Raw genomic sequence first — 25,865 nt, forward strand, 5'->3', positions numbered from 1 at the left:
ACACGTGTGTAGGTGTACTCACAGCCAGAAGAGAGCCTTGATCCCTTGGAGTTGACTTAGTTACAGTTGTGAGCTGCCTGACATTGGTGCTGGGACCTGAAATCAGGTCCTCTGTAAGAGTAGTATGTGCTTTCAACTGCTGAACCATCTCTCTAGCCTGATCTCTTTTTTAAGCTTATTACTTCTAGAGGGAAATAACAAATGTGCAAGAAAATAAAGGAACAACATTAGGTTAGTTAGTGATAAATGCCACGAAAAAAATGAAGCAGATGATAAAATAGGGAGAAGATGTATTTATGTGTGTGTGCACTAGTCTAAATTAGGAGGCTGGAGAAGGCCGAACTAAGCAAGTTACATTTGGAATAAGTGCTACACGGTGAGACGGAGCCAAGCCCTTGAATACCTGGGTAAAAAGCATTCCAGCATTTCCAGACAGCGAAAACGCAAAGGCCCAAATAAGCAGAGTGTGTCGAGGGAAGAAGAGGGGCTGACTATTTTGAACATGGAGCCATCTGGTTTGTAGAATGGGAGGCTTTCAGAGGCTGGGTAAAGAGTGGATCAGTGCCATGAAGATGTTTTGTTTCACAATAGGAAGAGGGATACTGTCAAAAGCAGACTGCTCCCCGAAGAGTGAGGCCACCGCCTCAGATCTAATTCCATGGATTTATCCAATATCACACAATGAGAGACAGTTTTCATTCAGAAGACACTGATGTAACTGGCACACAGCCATGGTGGGAACATACTGCCCGGTTCATGGTAGAGTCTGTGTGACAGTCAGCACAGCATTTTCCCCGAAGTCTTGTAGGAGGGCTGGGACAATCCAAGGCTTCTATGGCTATGCCAAGAAACAGTGTGAAGGCTTTCAGGACTGCACAATCTTACCCGCCTCCCCCATGTGGCCAAGCCATCTTCTAAGTAAACGCATGGTATGGACTGACGTGGCTACCTGGACCTCACGCAGGTTGTTAAGGTTTGGCCGACTCATGCACGGAGGAAGGACACAATTCCCCAGATGGGGCTGCGTCATAATCCAAAGGAGAGTTCTTGAATCTTATGACTGAGAGGGGCCGTGAGAACCTGTACACAGACATCTGCTTTTGAAGAACAACTCTGTGCACAGTGGACATGAAGCGGTCTGTTAGTCCGTAACTGCCCACCGGGCTGTGGAGGTTGCCTGACTGGAGGTGGGAGGAGGGCAACAACAGGCAGAGGACAGACCTGTGAGGAAGACCTCCCTTCAGACCACAGGGAGATGGCCCTTCAGCGACTGTTACTAGACTCAGTCACTAAAAACTGCTCAGAACTACCTTGTGGTCTCTTAATATTCTCTCCTTGAACTGTCTTTTAACTTTTCATAATATTTATGTCTTGACTCCCATTTAGTGTTGGTTCCACCAAGGCACTCAGCTGGACCTGAAGAACTTATTCACAGAGAGTAAGCGTAAAGGAGCCAAGAGAGTTAACTAGAGCAATAAACGCCTGCCTTTCTGACTTCTCCAAAGCAGACGTCGTCTCTACTCTCACATAGCTCGTGGGGAGACGGCTCATTACTAGCTAATTTACTAACGGGTGAGCCGCAGAGAATGGACTATATGCTTTCATCATTTTTTGAACCCTAAAGCTCAAATTAGTACTTAACACATGGCTTAAGTGCTCACTAGCAAGTGAATGTAAACGGAAATAAAGTCATCTTATTTCCAAACATTTAAAGAGTGAAATATATGATAATTAGGAAACAATATTGTTAGGAGTTGAATAGTCGAAATTCAAGATAATTATTACCAATACCTCAATGATATTTTTATAGAAATAGAAAAACTCATCTTTAAACGCATATGGAATGTCAAGAGACTGAACAGCCTGAACAACCCTGGAGGATCAAACTTCCTGATTTGAAAACAATACTCTACTTTAAGCACAGAGGTATACAAATGGCCTAAAGATACTCGGACCAATGGGAAATAAAGAATTCAGAAATATTCTCTCTCTTTCTCTTTCACACACACACACAGAAAGGAAGGCTGCTTCAATAAATGATGGCCGAAGCTGGATATCCAACATGCAAACAAAAGAAGAGGATTTTACACACTACACACCAAAATTCACTCAAGATGCATCAAAGACATGGATAAGCACACGCTGGGGCGCTCAGCATGAAGAAGACATGAATAAGCACACGCTGAGCTCAGCACGTGGAAGAAACTAGAACTGAGCACCTCAAACAATCCACCCCATGTCTGGGTCTCACCCTCCCTAGCAGCTTGGAGGCCATCCTTGTCTATTGCCTTTCCACAACAAATCAGAACTGTCCAAGTTTGGGAGGGTCTAAGTATTAATGGGCAAGCTTATTAATTGTGATAAGGAGCGCTAAAATACTTTCAATCAAACAGTAGAGACAAATAGAAGCAGGGCATCGTTTAGCACACAGGCAGCTGACACTAACGACTACCACTCCAGCTGCTAGGAGGAAACAACAGGAGACAGGACCACTACCTAGGTCGTGTATCGGGCCACGCAGGCTTCCCTTCCCTGACGTTAACAATGATGCTGACTCTGAGAGAAACTGACCAGAAGTTTGCCAGCCTCTTTGTTGTTGTTTTTTTATCATCTAATATGAATGGAATTTCTGGCTTTAGGAAAAAAATTTAGAGTATCAGAAAACAAATATCTTTATATGATCAAAGGATAAACACAAAAATGAGTTTCTGAGTGAGATATTAAAAGCTCAGGGAGCAATCTATAAACTTTAGGACCGAGTCTTCCATTACAAATCAATACGCTTGACAGAGTAACAGAAGAGACAGTGGATGCAGCTGCTGTTAGGAGCTCACTGAGCTTGGGCCAGGAAGCCTCACAGACACCCACATATTGCCCGTCCAGGGTCACCCATCTCTACAGTGCGCCCCAAAACAACAACAACAACGAGAACAAAAGCACTGGAAAACGGAGAAAAACCCTGGAAATAACTTCAAGAAAGAAATAGAGCAGGGGTGGAAGTGAGTATGATCGAATTACACTGTATGAAATTCTCAACAAATTAATAAAACTACTATTTAAAGATGCCTTTTAAGTTTCGTCTCAGATACCTAGCCTGCGCTGGCACCTGTACAGGTTCACACCGTGCTGGGTCCAGGGCACTGCAGAGGTACAGACTCAACCCCTCAAGGGAGAGCTCCTGACCCTGGGGCAGCTCTTGGCATGTAAGTGGATTAGCCTGGAGCCACCACTGTCCAAACTGATACTAATCGCTTTCTTCTGATTAAAAGGGCACGCAAGGCCATGCTAGGGTACTGCGAAGTCAGCAGCAGCCGCAATCTCCCAGGAAGGCTTCTGAGAAAGCCTCGGGATCCTGACTGTGGCTCTGGGGTGCATCTCTCTGTGCACAGTGCAGCTAATGCATTTTATCAAAGCAACTGCAGATAGAGGAAAAGACTTTAAAAGGCCGAGTCTGATTTCATTTTAAAATATGAATAACCTCTGCAGTGTCTCTCTTCACAACGACCAAGCACTGCGCTAAGATCGGAAACCCTTGGCTCAGAGACCCTGGCAGAGCTGTCTGTGGCCAGCACAGCAGTGGCCACGAGACTTCTTTCTCTTACAGCCCATGTGCTCCTCAGCCTGGGGTAACCGATTTAAAAAAGAAACAAAACTTTTAATTTTGATGTTGAACTGTTAGTGTCTCTTGATTATGGAAAAAATCAAAGGGTAAAAACACTTAATATGGTCATTTAGGGTGTGACTGACTGCAGATATGTGGGCACTGTCTCTGGAAAAGTAAAGGAGTGTTTGATGCATGGCAAGGAAATATTTGCACGTTTTTTGGTTTTTGGAGTCAGGGTCTTGCAGCACACGGTCCTCATCTCTGGACTGCTGTTTTTATAGACGTGCAACACACATACACACATACATATGTATATAAAACTTCATTGGGTATGTGTGGTATATGTGCATACTGCTGTGTGTGTGTGATGTGGCTGCCCACACGGGGAGGTCAGAAAACAACCCAGGTCAACTTGGTCCCCGCCTTCCACCATGTTCTGATACTGGACCTCTGTTTTCCTGTGGCATCCACCAGGCTAGCTAACCCAGGAGCTCTGTCTCCATCCTGTAAGAGCATTGGGGTTTCAAACTCAGATCTGCATGCTCACAAAGAAAGCATTTCTACTGAGCCAACCTTGCCCAGCCTTATCAAATATATCTTAATAGAAGACATTATGAGTATATTCCTACTTTGTAGTTTTTTATTTAAAATATTACTATATAAAATATTCTTTGTTAAACACTCTTAAAATGAAATAGTGAAAATATTAGTTAAGAATAGTAAATAAATGGAGACCTCAGTTTTCTTATCCTTTGAAAGGTTGGTATGATAACTAAAATAAGAAAATTGGAGTCAATCTACCTCAGGATTCAGCAATCCCACTCCTGGGAATATATCCAAGAGATGCCCAATCATACTACAAAACATTTGTTCAACTATGTTCATAGCAGCATTATTTGTAATAACCAGAACCTGGAAACAGCCTAAATGCCCCTTAATTGAAAAATAGATAAAGAAAATGTTGTACATTTACATAATGGAGTCCTACTGAGCAGTAAAAGTCAATGACATATTGAAATTTGCATGCAAATTGATGGAACTAGAAAAAAATCATCCTAAGTGAGGTATCTCAGACCCAGATAGACAAACATGGTATTGTACGCACTCATGGATAGCAGCAAAGGATAGCCAGCCTGTATAGTCCACGATCCCAGAGAAAGCAGGTAGTGAGCTTAACCCTAGGAGAGACATAGGTGGATCCCCCTGGAAAGGGGAAACAGACAAGACCTCCTGAGAACATTATGAGAGGGAGAGAAGGAAGGGAGGAAGGGGAGAAGGATAGGAGAAGGGGAGGGAGGAAGGAGAACATGAGGGAATGAGATGCTCAAGAAGCGGGAGGGACGGTGAGGGAGAGAAAGGAAGGAGACATCTTGATTGAGGGAGCCATTAAAGAAGGGCTATAGAGAAACATGGCTCTAGGGAAAATCCCTGGAATCCACAAGGATGACCTCAGCTAAAGACTCTAAGCAGCAGTGGAGAGGATGGCTAAACTGGCCTTCCCCTGTAATCAGACTGATGACTACCTTAATTGTCATCATAAAATCTTCAACCAGCAACTGATGGAAGCAGATACAGAGATCTACAGCGAGGCACTGGGCCGAGCTACCAGACACCAGCCCAGGAGAGGGAGGAGCGATAATATGAGCAAAGGGGTCAAGACCATGATGGTGATACCCACAGAAACAGCTGACCTGAGCTAGTGGGAGCTCACTGACTCTGGACTGATAGCAGGGGAACCTGCATAGGACCAAACTAGGCCCACTGAGTGTGGGGGACAGTTCTGAGGCTTGAATAGTCTTTGGGGCCATTGGTAGTGGGACCAGGATTTATCCCTCGTGCTTGAACTGGCATCTAGGAGCACATTATTTTTGGAGAGAGACCTTGTTCAGCCTAGATACAGGGGAAAGAGCCTTGGTCTTGCTATGAAGTCTGAGGAGTGGATGGGGAGGTGGGATGGGAGGAAGCAGGAGGAGGGGAGGGAGTGGGAATGGGGATAGCTATGTAAAATGAGAAAAGATTGCATTAAAAAATCCTTAATTTAAAATAACAAAAGAAAAGGGAAAAAACTAAGTTAGCTTTTCTTTTTTCTGAGGGCCTCATACATGGTGGACAAGTGCTCTACCACTAGTAACTCCCAGCCCGGGAGCAAACCTCTAGTAAGCACTTAGCACAAGGAAATACAGAAGCTGTTGATGATTGTGATGCTATTGTTCTGGGGTTTATGGTTGAATACGACAAACGCCAAAGTCTTACACAGGCGTCCAACAGAACAAAGGCAAAGAGAACAGTACACAAATTTCACACTAAGGCGTAGCTCTGGCCTACCTGACTCAATACAGTATTTCCACTTTCTTGTGCTCATAATTAGCTCCTAACTAGACACACAGAGATGGCAAGAGCGGATGGCACCCACCTGTGCAGTTCTTCCGTTTTGTCTTCAGTTGGACCTACGATTAATAAACAGTGGCGAAGGACAGCTGCCATGACACGGAACTGGTGAGAGTCGCTCTGTGGGGAACAGAGAGGAGAGGGAGAGTTGGGGGTGGAAAGCCTTAACAAGGGAGCACAGCGCTGTCCCCCAAGCAAGGGACTCCAAACCTTGAAAAGCGGTAGAGCAAACTGCTGCCACGAGACACAGCCACAGCCACCTGCAGAGACGGCTGGGGCCAGAGGGTGCTGATCCAGCACCCTGTTTCACCTTTGTGGAAACTCAGTTCCACTTAAGGATTTCACATCTCCAGAGTCTGATTCTTCTGTTCACTGCGGCCAGTGCGCCAGTTTGCTCACTATAAAACTTCAGACAAGTGTAAGTGGCATTCAGACAGTTTTTTATAAATGGTTCTCTATTCTTAATGACAGTTTCATCTCTTAGCTTTCAAAAGTAATGAGAACAACTCTTTATTTTATTTATTTATTTGAGAGGGTCTTACTATGTAGTCCAGACTAGTCTTTAACCTGTGAACTTCTGAGTACTGAGCTAGCAATATGTATATACCACTATGGATGGCCAATAATTTCATTTTTCTCCATCTTCTTAATCTCTAAGGCCTAACAAAGTACCACAAATAATCAGAATTGTATCCCCTTACTTTCCCAACATTTATCTATTGGCAGTGAATTAAAGACACACAGCTAGAGAAGAGACCCACAATGAAATGCCTCTGCATCTATAATGAGGTCTTGGGCCATTACAGTTTCTTTTCCTTTTTTGGTGTGTGTACGCATGTATAATGTACATGCATATGTGCTGTGTGTCCATGTGTGTGCACACTTGTGTGCAGAGGTCAGCAGTTGATACTGGATGTTTTCCTCTATTACTCTCTATTTTATTTCCTGATGCAGCATCTCATTCAATCTCTAACTCACTTATTTGGCTAGTCTAGTGAGGCAGCTTGATGCAGAGACCCTGTCTTCACCTGGGGCATGAGACTCCAGGCGGCTGTCACACCTACCTGGCTCTTCAGATGGTGCTGAAAGCAGAAATCTGGTCCTCATGTCTGCACGGCAGGCACGTCACCTGCCAAACCACCTCACTAGCACAATTACAAGGGATTTAACCACCTGCATCAAGGTACTCTAGCTCTTTATACATAACAGGACAACATGACAGCCTGCATATGCTACAGTACGGCTTTCAGTTATTTCAAAGGTAATAATAACTGAGCTCCCTAAAGCAAAATACGTGTGCATGTTTCTAAGACTCCTCTCACAGACCCCAACAAACAATAGGGCACACTTTCATTACTCCTAATATGGCTGGGAAACACTTCAAACAGCACAGTGCATACAGATTTGAGACAGATGAGAGCTTCAGTCAGAACGGGACAGTGTCACACTGGCTGTCGAGCAGGAGTCTGGGCTGGACCTCACGTCAGTCACGTGTCTCTGGGCTTCAGTCCCTTCCCACATAGTTGCACAGACATGAGGTTCTGCCAGGATCAAAGAAAATAGTGTGCATGATAGTGCTCTAAACTCTGAGCAGAACACGAAAGGGAGGGGAGGGGAGAGGGAAGGAAGGGGAGTGTGACTGCCAGAGCTGGGAGAGCGCAGGGAGCCGGCAAGGGCCAATGGGAACCAAGGGTGCTAACACCTAAGGGCCAGGAGAAAGCTGTCACCTCACCACCCATCCCCAGTTCTTGAGTGAAAATTCTCTCATAAGTATACTCTTACCTGCCCACATGAAACCTGTGTCAAACTAAACTATTGCTTAGCCACTGATAAAATTACCTCCTATAATAACATAAGTATGTGTACATATATATTTATACCAGGTGGATGAAGTACACACCTTTAATCCCAGTATTCAGGAAGCAGAGGCAGGTGGATCTCTGTGAGCTCAAAGCCAGTCTGGTCTTCAAGTTCCAAGACAGCCAGGACTGCTACACAGAGAAACCCTGTCCTGGAAAAACAAAACAAAACAAAACAAAACACCCTGTCCTGGCTGTGAAAACTGGCGGTAGCACCCTGGGCTTTTCGTGAGCCACATCTCCAGATCTTGATTGGTTGATTGATTGATTGAATTATGTAACAGGGTCTCATTATGTAAGCCAGGCTGTCCTTGAACTCACACCCTGTATTGCTCCTGGTCACTGCTAGAGACTACAGGTGTGCAGTTCAGCATGAGTTGTACTTCCTTTTAAACCAGACTGGAGGTAGCAAACCTTGACCATGACAAGCCTCTACACAACTACCCATGTTGACCTTTCTCCAGCCACAACTGTAAATACCACTTCCCGCCCCACTGCCTTCTTTACCTCTTATTCCCAATTATGCTCTCCGTCTGCAATGTCCCCCTTGAAGAGCAACTTCTGAACGTGGGCTGCCCTGCCTCTACTTCCTGCTGTTAATTTCTTTTCGACCTAAGGAAACTCCTTTTGTGGCCACCTGATCTGTATCATTGTGTTTTGTTAAAGTTTCTTTTGTGGGGGCTGGAGAGATGGCTCAGAGGTTAAGAGCACTGACTGCTCTTCCAGAGGTCCTGAGTTCAATTCCCAGCAACCACATGGTGGCTCACAACCATCTGTAATGAGATCTGGTGCCCTCTTCTGGCCTGCAGGCATGGAGGCTGAACACTGTGTACATAATAAATAAATAAATCTTTTAAAAGAGTGTTTTTGTGGAATAATTTGTAATTTCACATATTTAACTGAACTTTCATATACTTCCTCCGTTATTATCTTCATGAAGACAGAAGGTATGTGTTTAAACAGGTGAACAATAAATTCTAATTCAAGTGTCAAGTAAAACCTATAGAGAGAAAACTGCCCGAATTCTAAGTGCATAGTTGAACAACTTTTCACAAAATGAATAGCGATTGTAAGTGCCGTGAGACTGACTTACTGTCAGGATTAAGGACCCCAGAACTCTCCTATCATGCAGACGGCAGCCTCCAGAGCTCCAACTTCCAACATCACACTCGTGAGTTTGGTTGCCACTAAACTTGGTATGGCTGGAATAGAACGGACTCCCAGTCTCTCTCTGGTTGAGACTGACCCATGCTGTATGTGCTGGAGTGGTTTTTTCTGTGCTTGACAGCAGTGTTACTTAAAGTGCTGAGCTGACCCTCATCTGCCACAGCAAAAGCATGTGAGTCCAAGAAACCCTCTGAGCAGCCTGACGTCGTGTGTCACACAGTACATAGAAGAGTACCATTCTGGTAGTGAAACCATATGGGGCCTTCACCGCAGAGAACGCCGGGGCCGGTGCAGGAGCACCGCCGGGGCTGGTGCAGGAGCACCACCGGGGCTGGGTAGATGGCTGAGTGGATAAAGTGAGCTCTAGTTTCAGTGAGAACAAAGTGGGCAGTGATTGAACAAGACAGTTGACACACACATTATACACACATGCACACATGCAAGCCCACATACGTGAATACATATACACATATAGACACAAAACAGCACTGCTATCACATGAGTGCACTGAACATATTATATCACCATCTACCTATTCACCCTTCTCTCAATGGGAACTTTGTTTTTCCTGTGTGGGGCATTCTGAGACTGCTGCCATCAACACACTTGTTACACATCACTGGAATATACTGGGTTCACACCAGAGGGAATGCTGCATCATCAGGACTGTCTACACTCACACTTTACATTCTGACGTTTCTAGAGAGCACTGCCAAATGGTATTTCCCAAGCATACAGTTAGAAAAACATCTCACAAAGCGGGCACCCCACCTTGCACAGCGATTCCAGCAGAGTCTTCTGACACGTGGTGAGAAGATGACATCCCCGAGCAGCCTGTGTTCCCGGGCACTGGCACAGCTCTTTGGAAATTTCTACTCAAGCCCTCTGCCTATTTTACTGCAGGGCTGACGGTGTGCACACATCGGTGGGCATCTGCAGCATGCTCAGGGCACCTGTGGTGCAGATCCCACCCTTCATGGGCGCCTTCTGAGTACTGGGGTTCCAGAAGCCTATTCCTATCCTTGACAGCACTGTCATCTTTGAATTTATTTTAATTAAGATCAATTAATTTTCCTTTATGGTTTGGTCCTTATTTTCTTTAGAAGTCTTTGCTTATTTCAGAAATGTTTGAGTTGTTTGAGATAAAATCATGAAGGCAATCTTCTATAAACTTTAATATTTTATTTGTATATTTAGGTCTCCTAACTCAGGTTAATTTTTTGTGTATTATATAAAGGATTCAAATCCATTTCCCATCCACTTGAACTTGTATCATTTATCAAAAAAAAAAACCCTCTCGCTTATCCTTCCAGGTATCATAACCAGTCACGTGCGTGCACGTGGCTCACTTGTACACTTCATTCTACTCTTCCCGTCTACATCTCAACATGTGTGTTAGAGGCGTGCTACTTTAACAACAACTATTCAACAAAGAGAGTGGGGCCAGAGACGGTTCAGCAGGAAAAGAAAAGCTTGTCATGAAAGCCTGATAACCCTGATGACCTAGGCTCCATCCCTGAACGAAGATGGATGGAGAACCAGTTCTACAAAGTTGTCATTTGATCTCTGTCATGTGAACGATGGAATGTGTGTGTACACCACCTCTCTCTCTCTCTCTCTCTCTCTCTCTCTCTCTCTCTCTCTCTCTCTCTCTATTTCTCTCTCTCTCTCTCTCTCTCTCTCTCTCTCACACACACACACACACACACACACAAGATAAATTTTAAAACTAAAATTTACTGCAGGGTGTTTCAGTATATAGCTTTAATCCCAGCACTTGGGAGGCTGAGGCAGGAGGATACCTGTGTGTTGAAGGCTACCCTGGTTACATAGTGAGTTCCAGACCAGCTAGGGCTACACAGTGAGACCCTGCCTCAAAAACATAAAATAAGTTTAGGTGTTAAGAGATGGCTCGGTGATTCAGAGTATTTTACTGCTCTTGAGAGGAATTGTGTTCAGTGACCAGCATTCATGAGCACCCTGAACTCCAGTTCCAGGAGATCAGATGCCCTCTGGCCTCTGTGGGTACTTGCATGTATGTGGTGTGTATAAATCCACACGGACACTATTTCCCACTGTTGGCAACCACTGTGTACATTTCCCCACATAATCTCAGCTCTCCGATCTCATACGTGTCCTCAGTGTCCTCATGCATCCAGCAGAGCTAACATTCCTATCTGACCGACACCGGGAGTAGATGCACCTCCTCTTAGTGAAGCACACACGGGTCTTATTACTTTATGGCTCAGATATGCGGTCTGCAGGAAATCAGTATTCTCATCTCTCCTCTGACCTGACACAAGGCCAGGAAGAGAAGGAAGACAGGGAGGAGGTGAGACGGGCAGGCTGGAGAGGCAGAAAGTCTCTGAGTTCTCTACATAGCTGTCCCTCTTTACTTAGGGTCTGCTGTTACCACCACTCTCCTCTCACGCCAACTGGGCAAGACTCCACTTTATCTGCAAAACCATTCATCAAAGTCTGACCTAGCTACCCATGCCTGAGAGACGAAAGACCGGGAATACACGGCATTTGGTTCTCCTAGGCATGGTGAAGTGGTTGTTTTCAAGTATACAGAATATTGAAAAATTGCAAACACTATTAAAAAAAACAGCTTTTTATAGTTTGAAAAGTTCCTTTCACGCTCAAACTGTAATCTAACTTCCATGGTAATGGACATGGTGACAGGGTACTTAAGAGGTGCTTAAGGTCAGCCAGGGGTGGTGGTGCACTCAGGAGGCAGAGGCAGGTGGAGCTCTGAGTTTGAGGCCAGCCTGTTCTAGAGTGGGCTCTGTGACACCTGGCGAAACTCTGTCTCTAAAACCAAGAAAAAAAAGTGTTTAAGGTGATGGGGCTCTGCACTAATGAACGGGTGGACACTGTCACCAGAGGTGACCCCCAGATCCACAGGCTCCCCCACCATGGGAGGCCTCCACCAACTCAGGATACCATACGGGGACCTCTCCAGATGTGGTCTCTTCATCTGGGACTCCTAGCTCTGCCACAGACCCGGAGTAGGACAGCTGCATTCACCTGTCTGTGTGCTTTCCCTGCAGGGTGTCAGCGCTCGAGAGAGGTTACACTCTACCTTGCATTTTTGCCATGTTTAGAATCTGGCACAAACTAGCACAAAATAAGTAACTGTTGAAATGAGTCAACAATGAAACACTGTATAGCCGGAGCTCTTCTGTTTGTTTTTAAATAATCTATCCTTTTCTCTATTTCCTTCAAAGTCTCTAGGACCATCCTGCAGGTGGAGACTGCTCAGTCGTTCCTGGCCCGCCCAGAGCTGAATAATCATACAGAAAATATATTAATTACAACACTGCTTGGCCAATAGCTGAAGGGTATTTCTAACCAACTCTTCTATCTGAAATTAACCAATTTCTATTAATCTGTGTATCACCACCAGGTAAGAGGTAAGTTTCTCTGGTGTCTGTCTCCTTCAGCAGCTACATGGTGTCTCCCTGACTCTACCTACTCTCTCTATATCTCTTCCAGCCTGGCTATATTCTGCCCTGTCACAGGCAAAAGCAGCTTTATTCATTAACTAATAAGAGCAACACATATACAGAAGGCCGTCCCATATCACCTCCTGTGCTCCTATGGCAACTCTTGGCTAATGTTCCTTGGGCTGCCTGTTACACGCTCTGTATCTTCTGCGCTTCCGTCTGTCTCCAATCTGCCTGCTAACCCTGTGCTCCTCTTACGGCATGATACTTGGACACATGGGGAAGGGAATGGGAACTAAGTCGGGGATCTCTGGAAAATACAGATTGCTCCATCAACAGAGATGTTGGGGGAAATAAAATAGGAAAGATAAGATTATTTTAAAACTACCCTTTCTGGAACTAAGAAGCTTACACCCTGCTAGAGATGTCATCTCACTCGTTCAAATATACTATTCTTAAGAAAGGGAGAGAGAGACAGGAAAGAGTGCGGGGGGAGGAGAGAAGAAAGCTGAATCCACAGGTGAAGATGACACCAGCTGAAGGAAGAGGATCTTCAGATTCAGCCACTAGAAGGCATTTGCAGGAGGCAGGAAGAAGTGAAATGAATCTGTGAGTCATCAAGGAAAACCCAGTCATTAACTTTCTGCTTTTGGTGAAACGCAAAAGAAATAAAAATACCTGCTGAAACAGCTAGAACCACAGCCAATAGCTCTATTTTCTTTACCTGTTAGTGTAACATAGGCATAAATATTTTTAGTCAGATGCCTAGGGTTTAAAACAGTGTAGATAGATACACTCAGGCAGTATGTATTTTTAAAAAACAAACTTTTGAAATCCTTTTCCATCAATTTCAGGAATGTAGACTTCACAAGAAAATTAATTATACTCATGCTTAAATGAGGAAGGCTGTAAAAGGCTGATAAATATAAATACTTCTATTTTATATGTATACTCAGCGGTTTTATTTACCCTCACAAGTGGTTTTCAATGTACAAGTATCTCCCATGAGATTCATCATCTTTAGTATTTCTGGGCGAGAAAGCAGCCATCAAATTTGTCTCGGCTGCAGGAACCTTTTAGTCTCCAAACAAAATCTTAGTTAAAAGTTTAAAGAGAACAGCAATAGCTATTTTTTCCAAAGGTTTATAATTTTTCAAAGGTTCCATCTTTCTTTTTAAAATTTTTCTTTTTAGGGTAGAGATCAAGAGCCTGGAAGACTCACCCCACAGCCCACTCCTAGGGACCTTTCTGCCAGAGGGAATGTATTTTGAGACCCTTATTCTTAAAAACGATTTATCTTGGCAAATTGGAGGCTCAAATCTGGAGCTAAGCTAGGAGGTGACTTGAGCCTGCCCTCAGCCCTGAAAACCACTGTTCTTCAAGGGCAGTGTGGAGGAGATGAGGTCACAGAGTGACTGCACTCTGGGGAAGTTCCCTTCTGCTCACGTTATGCAGGAAGAGTGATGGGGAGTGAACAGAGCAGAGCTCGCCTTCTCGGGGAGGGAGGGGTCTACAGGTAGTTCACACCTTTTGGTCCTTTATGTGGTTGGTTCTTGTAGAGCCTATGAATCTACATTACTTTCCTAAGAAGAAAAATATTATCTATTTTAAAGTGAATTCTTCGGTTGCGGTTTCATATAGCTTTATTTTGGTTGGTGCCTAAAGCACTGTCCATCCCACTGGCTCACTCAACTGAAGTAAGTGCCTTTGGTCTGACAAAAGCAAGATACTGGACTCCTAGGAAGTGGCCTCCCACCCAGCCTCTGGACTGCAGCTGGGTTGAGTGTCCCAAAAAAAGGCAGTCTGTGCTTTGCTTTCTGCGTCCTGTAAGTGCTTTTTAATTCTAGGAAACTTTTGTCCCTGCATCCTGCATTCTGCATGTGGCTAATTCAGAAGTTCTCCATCCTGGCACCCAACTATCTGCTGACTTATTGTCCATTTCTACCTACAAAACTAAAGTTTCACGAAGGCAAAGCTGCTCAGTATTTGCCAGTGTGTTCCCCAATGCTGGGACAATGTCTAGCAACTGTTTATAAACATCTGCCGGGCGACTGTTGAATAGAGCCACATGAAGACACTCTTTTATAAATAGGTTGTCAAAGATCCTATTTCAGTGCTGTTTATATTTCTGAAGACTTCAGCACTGGCCCAGTGTCCCATTCACGACACGTACTTCATAAACGCTGCATTAACTGCCCCATAGCTCACACAGATAAACCTATTCTAGGACCACTGACCCTATGTGGGGAGAGCCTGCGTCTCGAAGAATGAGTTTCCTGGAACACAGAACGAGGCTTTACCATTTCACCGTTTCCAGAGCTCCCCAGTGCCACAGTCACTTAGTTGAAGCACTACCAGACGCTCGTCTCGAGTACTGATTCTCACCACGGGCCCCCACACACTGCGGGGCAGCCATCTTGACAGGATCCAAACAGGGAAGTGTAACAATGGCAAACCAACAGTCTCAGAGGCACTTTTACACCAATTGGAAATCTTAAACACCAACACAAACAGTGTAAGAAAAATAACCACAGAAGGTACCATATAAGCAGAGACATAACATTTTAAATACTTCCAAATATTTGGTTTGAAAGCATACATGGAGCATGTGGGCTTCCCACATCTTTTCCTGCCAAGTCTCAGTAAGGCTGACAACACTGCAGCCATCTCAACAGCTGTTAGCACTCATCTTCAAATATTTGGTTTCAAAATACAGACCTATTTGCGCTGTGCAACTCAGATGCCTGTGTGCCCCCACTATAGCTGCGCTGAGATAATCCTTCTCCAGTAGGCTGCTGGCAAAAACATGGGTGAGCATTACTTCAAATAGACAGGGCAAATGTTAGCCTCAAAGGCGGGAGCTGAACTATACTGGTTTTTAAAGTTAATGAAGAAGAGAATGTGAGATGCTGAGTTCCTGATGAACAATAGTGTGCTCCTCACTTAGAACTGTGGGCTTCTCAGACTACATCTCAAGTTCAGCACACCGTTCTTGGAGGAACTCAAATATAACTATCTAATCTACCTCACCTGGGGTTATTGGACGGCTCAGGCCACAAAGGAAGATCTTAGTCTAGAAATAAGTAGAGTGGCTTAAAACATTTCCCCCTTTTTGGTATAATTAGCCTGTTTCCTAAGACCATATGTAAACTAAGTATCTTGTGGGTCTAGGCTTCTGAAGGCTTCACAGCACTGCAACTAACACCTTGTGGACTGCAATGACAGGTGCACTGCAACCTAACACCTTGTGGACTGCAGTGACAGGTGCACTGCAACCTAACACCTTGTGGACTGCAGTGACAGGTGCACTCAATGGTTTTTCTCTTCCCAACAGACATCAGCTGTGGTTGGCGAAGCTCAGTTGACGGGGTTTACCTTAACTTCCAAGATGGAAGTCAATACAAACACCTATCGTTAGCCTGCTGCTTCTCCCCAGGTAAGAGGTAAGATTATTATAGAACTCGGAAGACTCTATCTGCCATTCTACAAAATGGAATTCTTTCTTTACCCCATTATTTTTATTGTATTTACGCATATAGGTGTTTTGCTTGCATGTGTATCTGTACCACATGTGGGCCTGTTACCCACGAAGGCCAGAAGAGAGCATCAGATCCCCTGGAACTAGAGTTGAGATGGTCGTGAGTCACCAAGTGGGTGCTGGGAACAGAGTCCAGGTCCTCTGGAAAAGCAGCCAGGGCTCTTAACTGCTGAGCTCTCTCTCCAGCCCTTGAAAGATTACAACTTAAGAAATACCTTGCAGTTTAGAGAACCAACTAGTGAAGGAACATTTTTTTTTCATTTCCCAACTTGGCATTCCTCTTTTGTGTGCAGCAACCCATACCCTTGATTCCAGGTGGATGTGCGTGCTCCTCCCAACCTTACCTCTTTATGCACCTTCCAACTGTCTACCGTCACATTGAAGAGAGCTTTGAGGGCCTCGATGGCACAGTCTGTCTCCTGAGGTGGAAGAGGAGGTCCATTATGGTCAATGGCCGACTCGTACTCATCGGTCCACTTGATGCTAAAGGCACTTTCCAAGATCTGGGTTAGCAGCGGGAGTCCCTGGAGCTCATAGCGCAATTGTGACCTGATGTCAGTGTGCAAAAGTGACAAGAGGAAGAGCAAACGCAAGTCAAAGCACTTTATGTCATTGATAAATTTTCGGTCCTTGCACTTTCTCAGGAGGTTACAGAGCTTTGCAGCGAGATTCAGTTCCAGGCTGAGCTGTTGGGCCATCTGACTGTTGAACACGATGTTACACAGACACTTTAATGATTCCACAATAACCGGGAACTCTGACACCTCCTCCAAAGAATCATCTGACTCGTGCAGCTTGGCTAGTCTCAGCAGTATTTGCATATTTTCCTTAGTTGTTACAGGAACTAAAATCTTTTTGTCTCTGGAGAGAATGCGGAGCACTTCCAGGCAGGACACTTGACACGTTGTTGGGACGTCCTTTACAAGGACTTTAAATATGCCTTCACAGAGTTTCTGAAAAACAACAAGTACGTATTACTTCAAACAGTGTAGGCTCAAGATCTGGCTGTAAAAGGACTCTTTTTTATATAAATCTCAAAAAACATCAGAACCAGAAGGCACCTTCTGTTTGGTACACATTTTTACTGCTACAGATATGGAAACTGAGGGCCAGGGAGGGTGAGGAGCTTGCACTGGGCAGTGGATGGCAGCACTGAAGAGCCGAAGGATGCAGTCACTGCCTTCTCGGTCCGTTGTTTTTCTTACTTAAAAAAATCATTTTTTTTTTTTTGTCTTAAATCACTAAAGTATCTCCCATAGCTTTAATCTTAGCAGGGCTTTAAAAAGCATAGTATTGGGGCAAAGGGGAAAAGAGGGCAAACGCAGCCATCCCTCCTAGGAGGTAAGGCTGTAAATGGAGAGCTGGTCCTCGTTGCGTGTGGGTGCCCAGAGGAGGGGGGGGCAAGAAGAGGGTGTTGGCTCCCTTGGAGCTGGAATTACAGGCAGTTGTGAGCCACCAGGGTATGGGTACTGGGACCAAACTTTGGTCCTCTGGAAGGGCAGCAAGTGTTCTTAACAATCGCGTTCTCTCTCCAGCCCTTAATCTTATGTTTCAAAAGTATCTGTATTGCCAAATTTAATAACACGGCCTCAACATTCTGTGTGAGCTTCCTTCTTAGACTGCAGGTCTGCATCTCTCAAACTTAATCTCATATACAGACCAAGTAAGTGTTATCATTCTATTAAGACATAGCTGTATTCCAACATTCTTTAGAAACAACAGACACAGCAAATAAGATTTTTTTAAATTTTATTTTATGTGTATTAGTGTTTTGCCAAGAGTTTCCGGTCCCCTGTAACTGGAGTTACAGACAGTTGTGAGCTGCCACGTGGGTGATGAGAATTGAATCCGGGTTCTCAGGAAGAGCTGTCAGTGCTCTTAACCTAACTCTCCAGCACCAGTAAGACAGGGTTTCTTTGGAGTTTTTGGTGCCTGTCCTGGATCTAGCTCTTGTAGACCAGGCTGGCCTTGGACTCACAGAGATCCACCTGCCTCTGCCTCTGCTGGGATTAAAGGCGTGTGCCACTACTGCCTGGCGACCAGTAAGATTTTTAAAATGAAGTTTCTATTAGCCTATCATTAGACTTTAGCTCTTCACAAAGAAGCTACATGGGTCAAACATGATTTTGCCAAGACTCCCAGGTCATGTGCAATGAATGTCCAGATACAGGCTATTGATATAACTAATAGAATACTAATCCTAATATAAACGTTTTCTAAAGGTAATAAGGAGCTTTACTAGACACGCTAAAAAACAAACAAACAAACAAACAAACAAAAAACCACCAACAACTATATACCATGTCAACTCTACCCTGCCTCATCTGGTACCACGGCTCTCTTTTAATGTCTTTATGTCACTGTAAAGGCAGTGTTTTAAGTGGGTGTCGTCCAGGGCTACAGTGTGGCAGTTATTAGAATTACATGGGGCAGGGAACTGCTTCTGTTTCAGATCTGCCAGACTTAAAACACACACACACATTGTGTATACTATTTCTCATGTGGTATGATCCTGGGGTAAAATCAAATAATCTTTACCACCACACAGTTGTTTCAAGAAAGAAATGATCTCGCCTTTAATCCCAGCACTCGGGAGGCAGAGGCAGGCGGATCTCTGTGAGTTCGAGGCCAGCCTGGTCTACAAGAGCTAGTTCCAGGACAGGCTCTAAAAAAGCTGCAGAGAAACCCTGTCTCGAAAACCAAAAAAAAAAAAAAAAAAGAAAGAAATGATCTGTCTTTCTGTATATGAAACCTGGAATACAGGACTGGAGAGATGGCTCAACATTGGCTGCTCTTGAGAGGCCCTGGCTTTGATTCCCAGAAACCACATATTGGCTCACACCTACCTACCAGTAACACGTTTCCAGGGATACAACGCCTCTTCTGGCCTCCGTGAGCATTGCATGTACATGGTGCAAGCATACGTACCAACAAAACACCCATACACATAATAAAAAGAATAAGAAAATAACTAAGGAATTAAATAAATATAAAATGTAACATGTGAATGTGGTATAGTACACAGATATCTTTACCTTCTAAACTCAAAACAAGAACAATAACAAAAGTCTTCAGACACAAGAATGAAGACAGCATGCAGGTGACTTAGAATAGCCAAGGCTACAAAGAGACCAAACAGACTGGGAAACAGACCTAAGAAGAAAGTCTACGAAGTCAGAAACGCCTACAGAGTTTATACTTTACACCTAAAGGTCACCACACATCTCCTGGAACGAATGACAAGAGCTCTGGTTTCCAGCAGCTGTCATCCAGTTTCTCCTGAGCACGTCATCTCACGACGACACCTCACACAGTGACTGTAGGCAGCTTTTTACCATGGTGTAACGCCAGTTCTTAGATGTCAACTTACTTTCTGAAAATACAAGTACTTAAGAACATGTAGAACTGGAGAGGTGGCCTGGTGGTGCAAGTGCTTCTCATGTAAACATGAGGATCAGAGCCTGGAGCCCTAGACTTCAATGTGTGTTGGGTGGGCATGGCAGTCTGCCTAGAATACCAGAGGGCAGGGGGCAGAAACAGCATCGCTGGTCCCCTGTAACTGGACTGCTTATTTCAACTAGTGTACAGGTGAGCTCTGGATTCAAACAAGATCCCTGTCTCAATAAGTAAGATGAAGGGTGACCAAGAAGACACGTGATATCAATCTTGGGTACACACACACACACAGCCAACCTGCACATAAATGTGCATCCATATCCAACACATACACACGTGCATACATACTACAAACACATGAAAGAAAACGTATAAAAGAAGCAAGGGGTATTTAATAGATATACTTACGATTTTACTGGACACAATAATTTCTACTCAAAGGATTTTAGAAGAAAACAATTGTGTACCACATTTGGATCAGTCAGAAAAATTGGGTGTTTATGTTTAAACCAAGCAAGGGGCTGAAGAAGCAGCCTTCTCCATGGCTCTGTCTGACTGCATGGACGACTTACCCTTCCAGTATGTATCAAGTTTGCAGTGGTGCTGTAAACTGAACCAAGGGCTCTGTGAGTGGCACATAAGTGCTCTATCACTGAGCTACAGACCAATATTCAAATTGACTTTACTCTTAAAACACACTGTATGCCTACAAAGACAAAGTATAAGTCCCAGTAAGAAAAACTTAAGCTAAGTGCCCAATAGTTCTCCAGTGCGTACACATCAACAGCCAGGGAATGGGTATTGTTGTTGAATCGCCACCTTTTTTTAAAGAAAACTGGAAACCAACCATGTGAGAGGCACATTAAAGGTTTAAGGTTGACTCTGGGCTCAAAACCTGTTCATCTTACCAAGGCCACTACAACCAGAACAGGATGGTGTAATCAGGAACAGGAGAGGGCATTTTACTTGTCTGGATTTAAATCTTGCCTCTTGTATTTACTCCTGGTATGAACTTGGCTCAGCCACTTTTCTTCTCTGGACACTGCACTTGTCTTTAATCTCACACACACACAGGTCTCATGAAACAAAACATCCTAGTCTCCACTTTGGCATAAGATCCTCTGATCTGTCTTTAAACTTTTTAAAACATGTATTTGTGTGCATGCACACTGGCAGAGGTCATAGGACAACTTTGGAAGTTGGTTCTTTCCTTCCAACATGTGAACATGTGAGTTCTGGGGAACAAACACCTTTATGTACACAGCATTCCTGCTGGCCTACCCTGTCTTTCGAGTTTTCTCTCGTACTATTTGAACAAGGTACCCTCCGAGTCTGCAATTCTTGACCAATTGTCTCACATTTGGCTCTTTGGTGTTCTGACCCTCTCCCCTCCATGAACACCAATCCCTCTCTGCCTGCAGTTTAACCATTTTCTAAGTTAAGTTTAAATTTTACTTTAAGTTTTCCCCAACCACTTTAACCTCCAACATTCTTCCTTCCCAAGGAATATCCTAGCCACAATTTGTAGTTATTATCCTGTATTCAGTACATCTGTCCTGGTTTTTCCTATGGTTTGCCTCAACAACACAAGCTGTCTGGCAGCACAAGGACTTGCTTTTATAAAAATAAAATGTACTGCAATGCTGTTTGAATCAGGAAGATCTCCCTTACTATCTGACTTTGCCATTAAGAAGTTCCTAGTTGTATAATTAGACATGGTATTCAACTTACAACAGTTATGTTCTGAGCTTCAGTTTCCCACTTGCATAATGGGAATAATATCAAAGCATCTGATAAGCAATGTCATGAAACAGACATAAAAACAGTCCTTCAAGGTGACTTTCATTATTTTATTTTCCTGTAACTGTTAACAGAGCAAGCGGAGCACAGGAAATATCCACAAGACTCATGGAGTTCCCAAGCTGCAGACATTAGCCTCTTATTAACATCACTGAATGCTTCTTTCGAGGAAGGAGAAAGCAGCAGAGACGTCTGCTGCTGTGAACAAAGGATTCCCCACAGGAGACTTTTCCAGGAGGGCTTAGATTACTTAGATGTGTATGTTGTTTAAAATAGAAACATTTTTAAAGACAACAAGAAGTTGAGCAGAGGTATGGACCAGGAGGAATTAGGTAAAGAAATGAGTGTGATCAAATACATTGCATGAACATGTAAACTTTTCAAAACCATAATAATAAAAATAATACAACCATACTACGTTCTATATACCAAAGAACTTTGCCCTGAGTCAAGTTATTTGAATTGTAATAATATGCTTATTATTTTAACAATTATAATTGTGCATACCTAATTTGGTTTCCTGACATTAAAAAACAACTCATTTTCCCAATTGCTACAGGGTCCTTATATAAACACAATGTTTAAAAAGATTTATTTTTACTTCATGTGTATGAGTATCTTGCCTACATGTATGTATGTGCATCAAATACATGCTTGGTAGCCTCAGGGGCCAGAAAAGAGCACTTGATGCCCTGGAAATGGAGTTACAGACAGGGACGAACTATCCATGTGGGCACTAGGAACTGAACTTGGGTCCTCTAAAAAAGCAGTATGCACTCTTGACTGCTAAGCCGTTTCCCCAGGCCTTCACAAACACAGCTTTAAATGGATATGCAGGATGCAATTCATGGTGTCACTGCAGCTTTAGCATGAAATGCAGCCTGTCCAGAAAAACCAATGCACACCCAGCTTGGCAATGGCAGGCTTTCTTATGTATCTGCAGAACTAAGGTCAGCTTTGGCTTCAGCTGTGAAACAAGTAAGATAAACTACGAAGCGAACGTGAACACTCAAATGATCTATTATCATCTGTACACTCCTAGGAGGTGACCTCTAAAACTATTTTAAAAGCAAATTTCAAGTTTTAAATATAAAGAAAACACCTTTTTTTAAAACCTGATTTCACAGTCTACATGCAAACCCAAAAGAGGCTTTCAGAAAACACTTCTGAAACCATATCAATTGGGTGATTGCCCACTCACAGCCTGTTTCTAGACCACGGAGAGGGATGAGGACAAAAACTGAGACAGATATAGAAGTTGAGAGTCTTCACTTAGCAATCAATCTTCACAGTAGGTTAATGTTGCTGGGGCAACTAAGAATACAGTTATTTCTCTTAGTGGTTAATTCTGATTGTATTTCATAAAAGTACTGTGCTCCAGCACTGAGGAGAAAATGAACACAAGCCCGCAGTCCTTACTAATCATCTCTGAGGCACTGTTACAGATAAGCATCTTGTCTTTGGTAAGGATGCTGATCGAGACGCCCATCATCAGACCCTGAGGTAGATGGAGAGCTGCCCACCAACAAACCCAGCTTCCCTTTCCTAGGCAGTAACTCCATGGCTGCCTGGCTACACCACCTTTGCCAGCTATTCAGAAACAAAGCCTCTGAGCTCCTACGACGCAGGGTCATTACGTTCTGTTTAAGACAGTGGCTTCGGCTTTTTCTCTTTCTTGTTCAAGTCTACAGTACAACCTAGAAACGGCAGCCTGGCCTAGGCCAGGACTTTGCTCAGACAGTGACGTCCTGACAACTGGAAGGAAAAGAGCAACACCCCCCACCCCATCAATCCACAGAGCATAGCAGTTAGCATGCCTAGACAGTCACCTCAGAACTGTTACTTGCAAAGGTAAAGATAACTCCTTAATTCCTTAGACCATTTCTATCTTGTTTTTTGTCATTTTAAATGTGTTGATTCTTTTATTACAATTTAGTTACCACCTGAAGATAATGCATGCTTGTCTTTCTCTCTCTCTCTCTCTCTCTCTCTCTCTCTCTCTCTCTCTCTCTCTCTCTCTTTCTTTTTTCTTTCTTTCTTTTTTCTGAGTCAGGGTTTCTCTGTAGCTTTGGAGCCTGTCCTGGAACTAGCTCTTGTAGACCAGGCTGGCCTTGAACTCACAGAGATCCCCCTGCCTCTGGGATTAAAGGCCTGCACCACTACCACCCGTCCCAGAATGCACGTTTGAAATAGGATCTCACGCATGCTCTTTCCACAATTTTCTATGCCAGTAATTTGTACATACGGATTTTATACTCTACTGCAAAGTCTAGTAGTTATTTTTTCTATTTAATACCAAAAGACAGGCTAGTTCTACCCTGCCTAGCTTGAGCATTCACTTGTTCCTCTCTTGCCACAATCAAGATTTCCCGGTGTCTACTTTATAAATCCCAGGTGGTGAGGAGAGACAATAGCAAAGGTCTAAGGGATTTAGAGTCAAGTGGAGAGTTATGGGAAAATATAAGCTATGTTAATGCGGTGAGCACCAGAAGTTTCTTGTATTACTGGCAGTTTGGGTTAGAAAAATTCTTTGTTTGGAAGGCTGCTTTGTGTTTTAGGACATTTACAGGAACTTTCAGTTTCTACAGGATGTTAGTAACGCACCAGCAGGGCCACCAAGTCATCACAAGAATAAGTCTATGGAAATTGTCAACAGTCTTCCAAGGAGCACAATCAGTTCCCTCATTGAGAAACACTGATCAACCACCTAGCACACATGAGTAAGATTTTCAAGGTATCGTGTGTGTGTTTGGTGTGGGGGTGGACAAAGGCAAAATTCTGAGGCTGAGCAGATCACAGGCTGGTGAAGAAAGCCGAAAATAAACAGTTAAAAATATTATGAATCATTGTAACGGAGGGTGGCTAGAAGCTCTAAGTAGCTGGAGCAATGTCAGCCTGGTTCTGGATGTGAGAGACTGAATGCACGGCGTAGAGGACGGCAGTGCCGGTGGAGCCAGGTGTGTCTGCGGTGTTGGAAGCCCGTGCAGTGAGACTAGAGGCAGGCTGCTGTGAGATGAAGTCAAGGAAAGCAGGAACCAGCCATGAGGAGTCTTACGGACTGAGCTCAACTGCCATGAAAAGTCACTAAAGAGTTTAAGTAAAGAAGAGCTAAACCCAGCTAAAATTTAAAAACCAAACCAAACCAAGCTGGCTGTCTATTTAGAAGAGACTAGAGAAGAGTAAGCACAGCTTCAGCTGGGGTGGTGGCAGGGGACTGACAGGACCTGCTGTGTGGGAGAATGTAACAGGTGGGTCTGCTTGTTGGGGTTTCTGTCCCGCCCGGTCCCCCAGCCGTTTAGTCCCAGAGAAAATCACACAGAGATCTTCATAAGATTATAAACGGATTGGCCCATTAGCTCAGGTACGAAGGTATAATTATGAAGGTATTAGCTCCTTTAACGTATATTAACCCATTATTCTTATTTATGTTAGCCACGTGGCTTGGTACCTTTTCTCAGCCGGGCAGATTACATCTTGCTTCTTTGGTAGTCTGGGCTGGACTGTGGGAAGAGCTTCCTTCTTCCCAGAATACTCCTGTTCTTACCGCCCTGCCTATACTTCCTACCTAGCCAATCAGTGTTTATTTAAAACATGATTGACAGAATACAGACCTTTCTCCCACACCAGGAGATTATTTCTGGCTTCATCAACACACTTACAAGGAAGGGATGACCAGGGAAAGGACAGGCTTGGAGAACTCTATATAAGGTCACAATATGTCTGAAATGCTTATAAAAATGTCCAGTGGGAAGCTGAATGTACATGGCAGAGCTGTAAGCAGCCATCGAAGCTATGCCTTCTGTATGGGTAGGAACACTTCACTATGACTGGATTAGACTGCATGGGGAAAAGCAGAAAGAAAAGGCAAAAGAGCCCTGGCAAGCCAACACCATGACTGGCCTTTATGAGGAAATTTAGAAGTGTGGGTGTTCTGGGAGACAGAAGAAAGCGTTTTATGGGTGAATGCTCAGCTGTTCCAAATGCAGACAGCAGATCGGTAGGACCTTGACAAAGAGGTTTCTAAAGTCTGCCTGGAAGCAGGGAAAGTGGGCAGCAGAGCTCTCAAGACACAGAAGAAAAACATGGAGGTGTGCAGAGGGACCGCCTGGTGGAGAGCGGACTTACTCCAAAGGGCGCTAGCTGGGAGGACAGTGGCCGGAAGGGAGTGACGCTAAGAGCCTCCCTGTGTTCAGACAACAGTGCCGAGGACAGACTTTTCTGTCACAGTCCCACAGTGGTCACGTCATATAAAACACAAGCCCCTCAATAGCTAGAGAGAGCTCAGAGCGCCTGTAATGACCTTTCTAAAACATATTCAATTACTAGTGTCACAATATCCTTGGGGTGGGCCCAGTAACTAAGTATCTGTAGGAACCTCTCTGCCTTCTCATTTTATATATTTAGAGTCGTCTCAACTGTTCACCTTGCTAAATTAGTCCTATCTTCAAAAGCATCCCAAAGCAGGACGTAATCTCTACGGCTGCAGAACTGAATGGACACTGGAGACTTTGAACGCTATCTGTGGAGATGCATCTCTCGTATCAACCTGCAGGGAGGCAGGCTCTAACATGTCTCTGCTCTTCCCTGAGGATGTCTGATGCACCGACTGTCTGCAAACACACACACACACAGTCGCACTGGGAGCTATAGACACTCAACAGGGC

At 44.1% G+C, this 25,865-nt stretch overlaps 1 protein-coding gene across 3 annotated transcripts in view; it reads right to left on the reverse strand.

Annotated features, from left to right (window-relative positions):
• The window catches only part of Ric8b (RIC8 guanine nucleotide exchange factor B), a 95,675-nt gene that overhangs the window by 47,530 nt on the left and 22,280 nt on the right, over window positions 1–25,865 (reverse strand). For 2 of the 3 annotated variants that reach the window (XM_038314425.1, XM_038314424.1), the window contains exons 3-4: window positions 16,350–16,958; window positions 6,018–6,112 (exon numbers count right to left, since the gene is read on the reverse strand). In XM_038314425.1, coding sequence (XP_038170353.1) covers window positions 6,018–6,112; window positions 16,350–16,958 — 704 coding nt within the window. Of the gene's footprint in view, window positions 1–6,017; window positions 6,113–16,349; window positions 16,959–25,865 lie in introns of those variants that run through there. The other variant, XM_038314423.1, reaches the window with a different exon arrangement.

Source organism: Arvicola amphibius, chromosome 17 (assembly GCF_903992535.2).
Source record: "Arvicola amphibius chromosome 17, mArvAmp1.2, whole genome shotgun sequence".
Lineage (NCBI taxonomy): Eukaryota > Metazoa > Chordata > Mammalia > Rodentia > Cricetidae > Arvicola > Arvicola amphibius.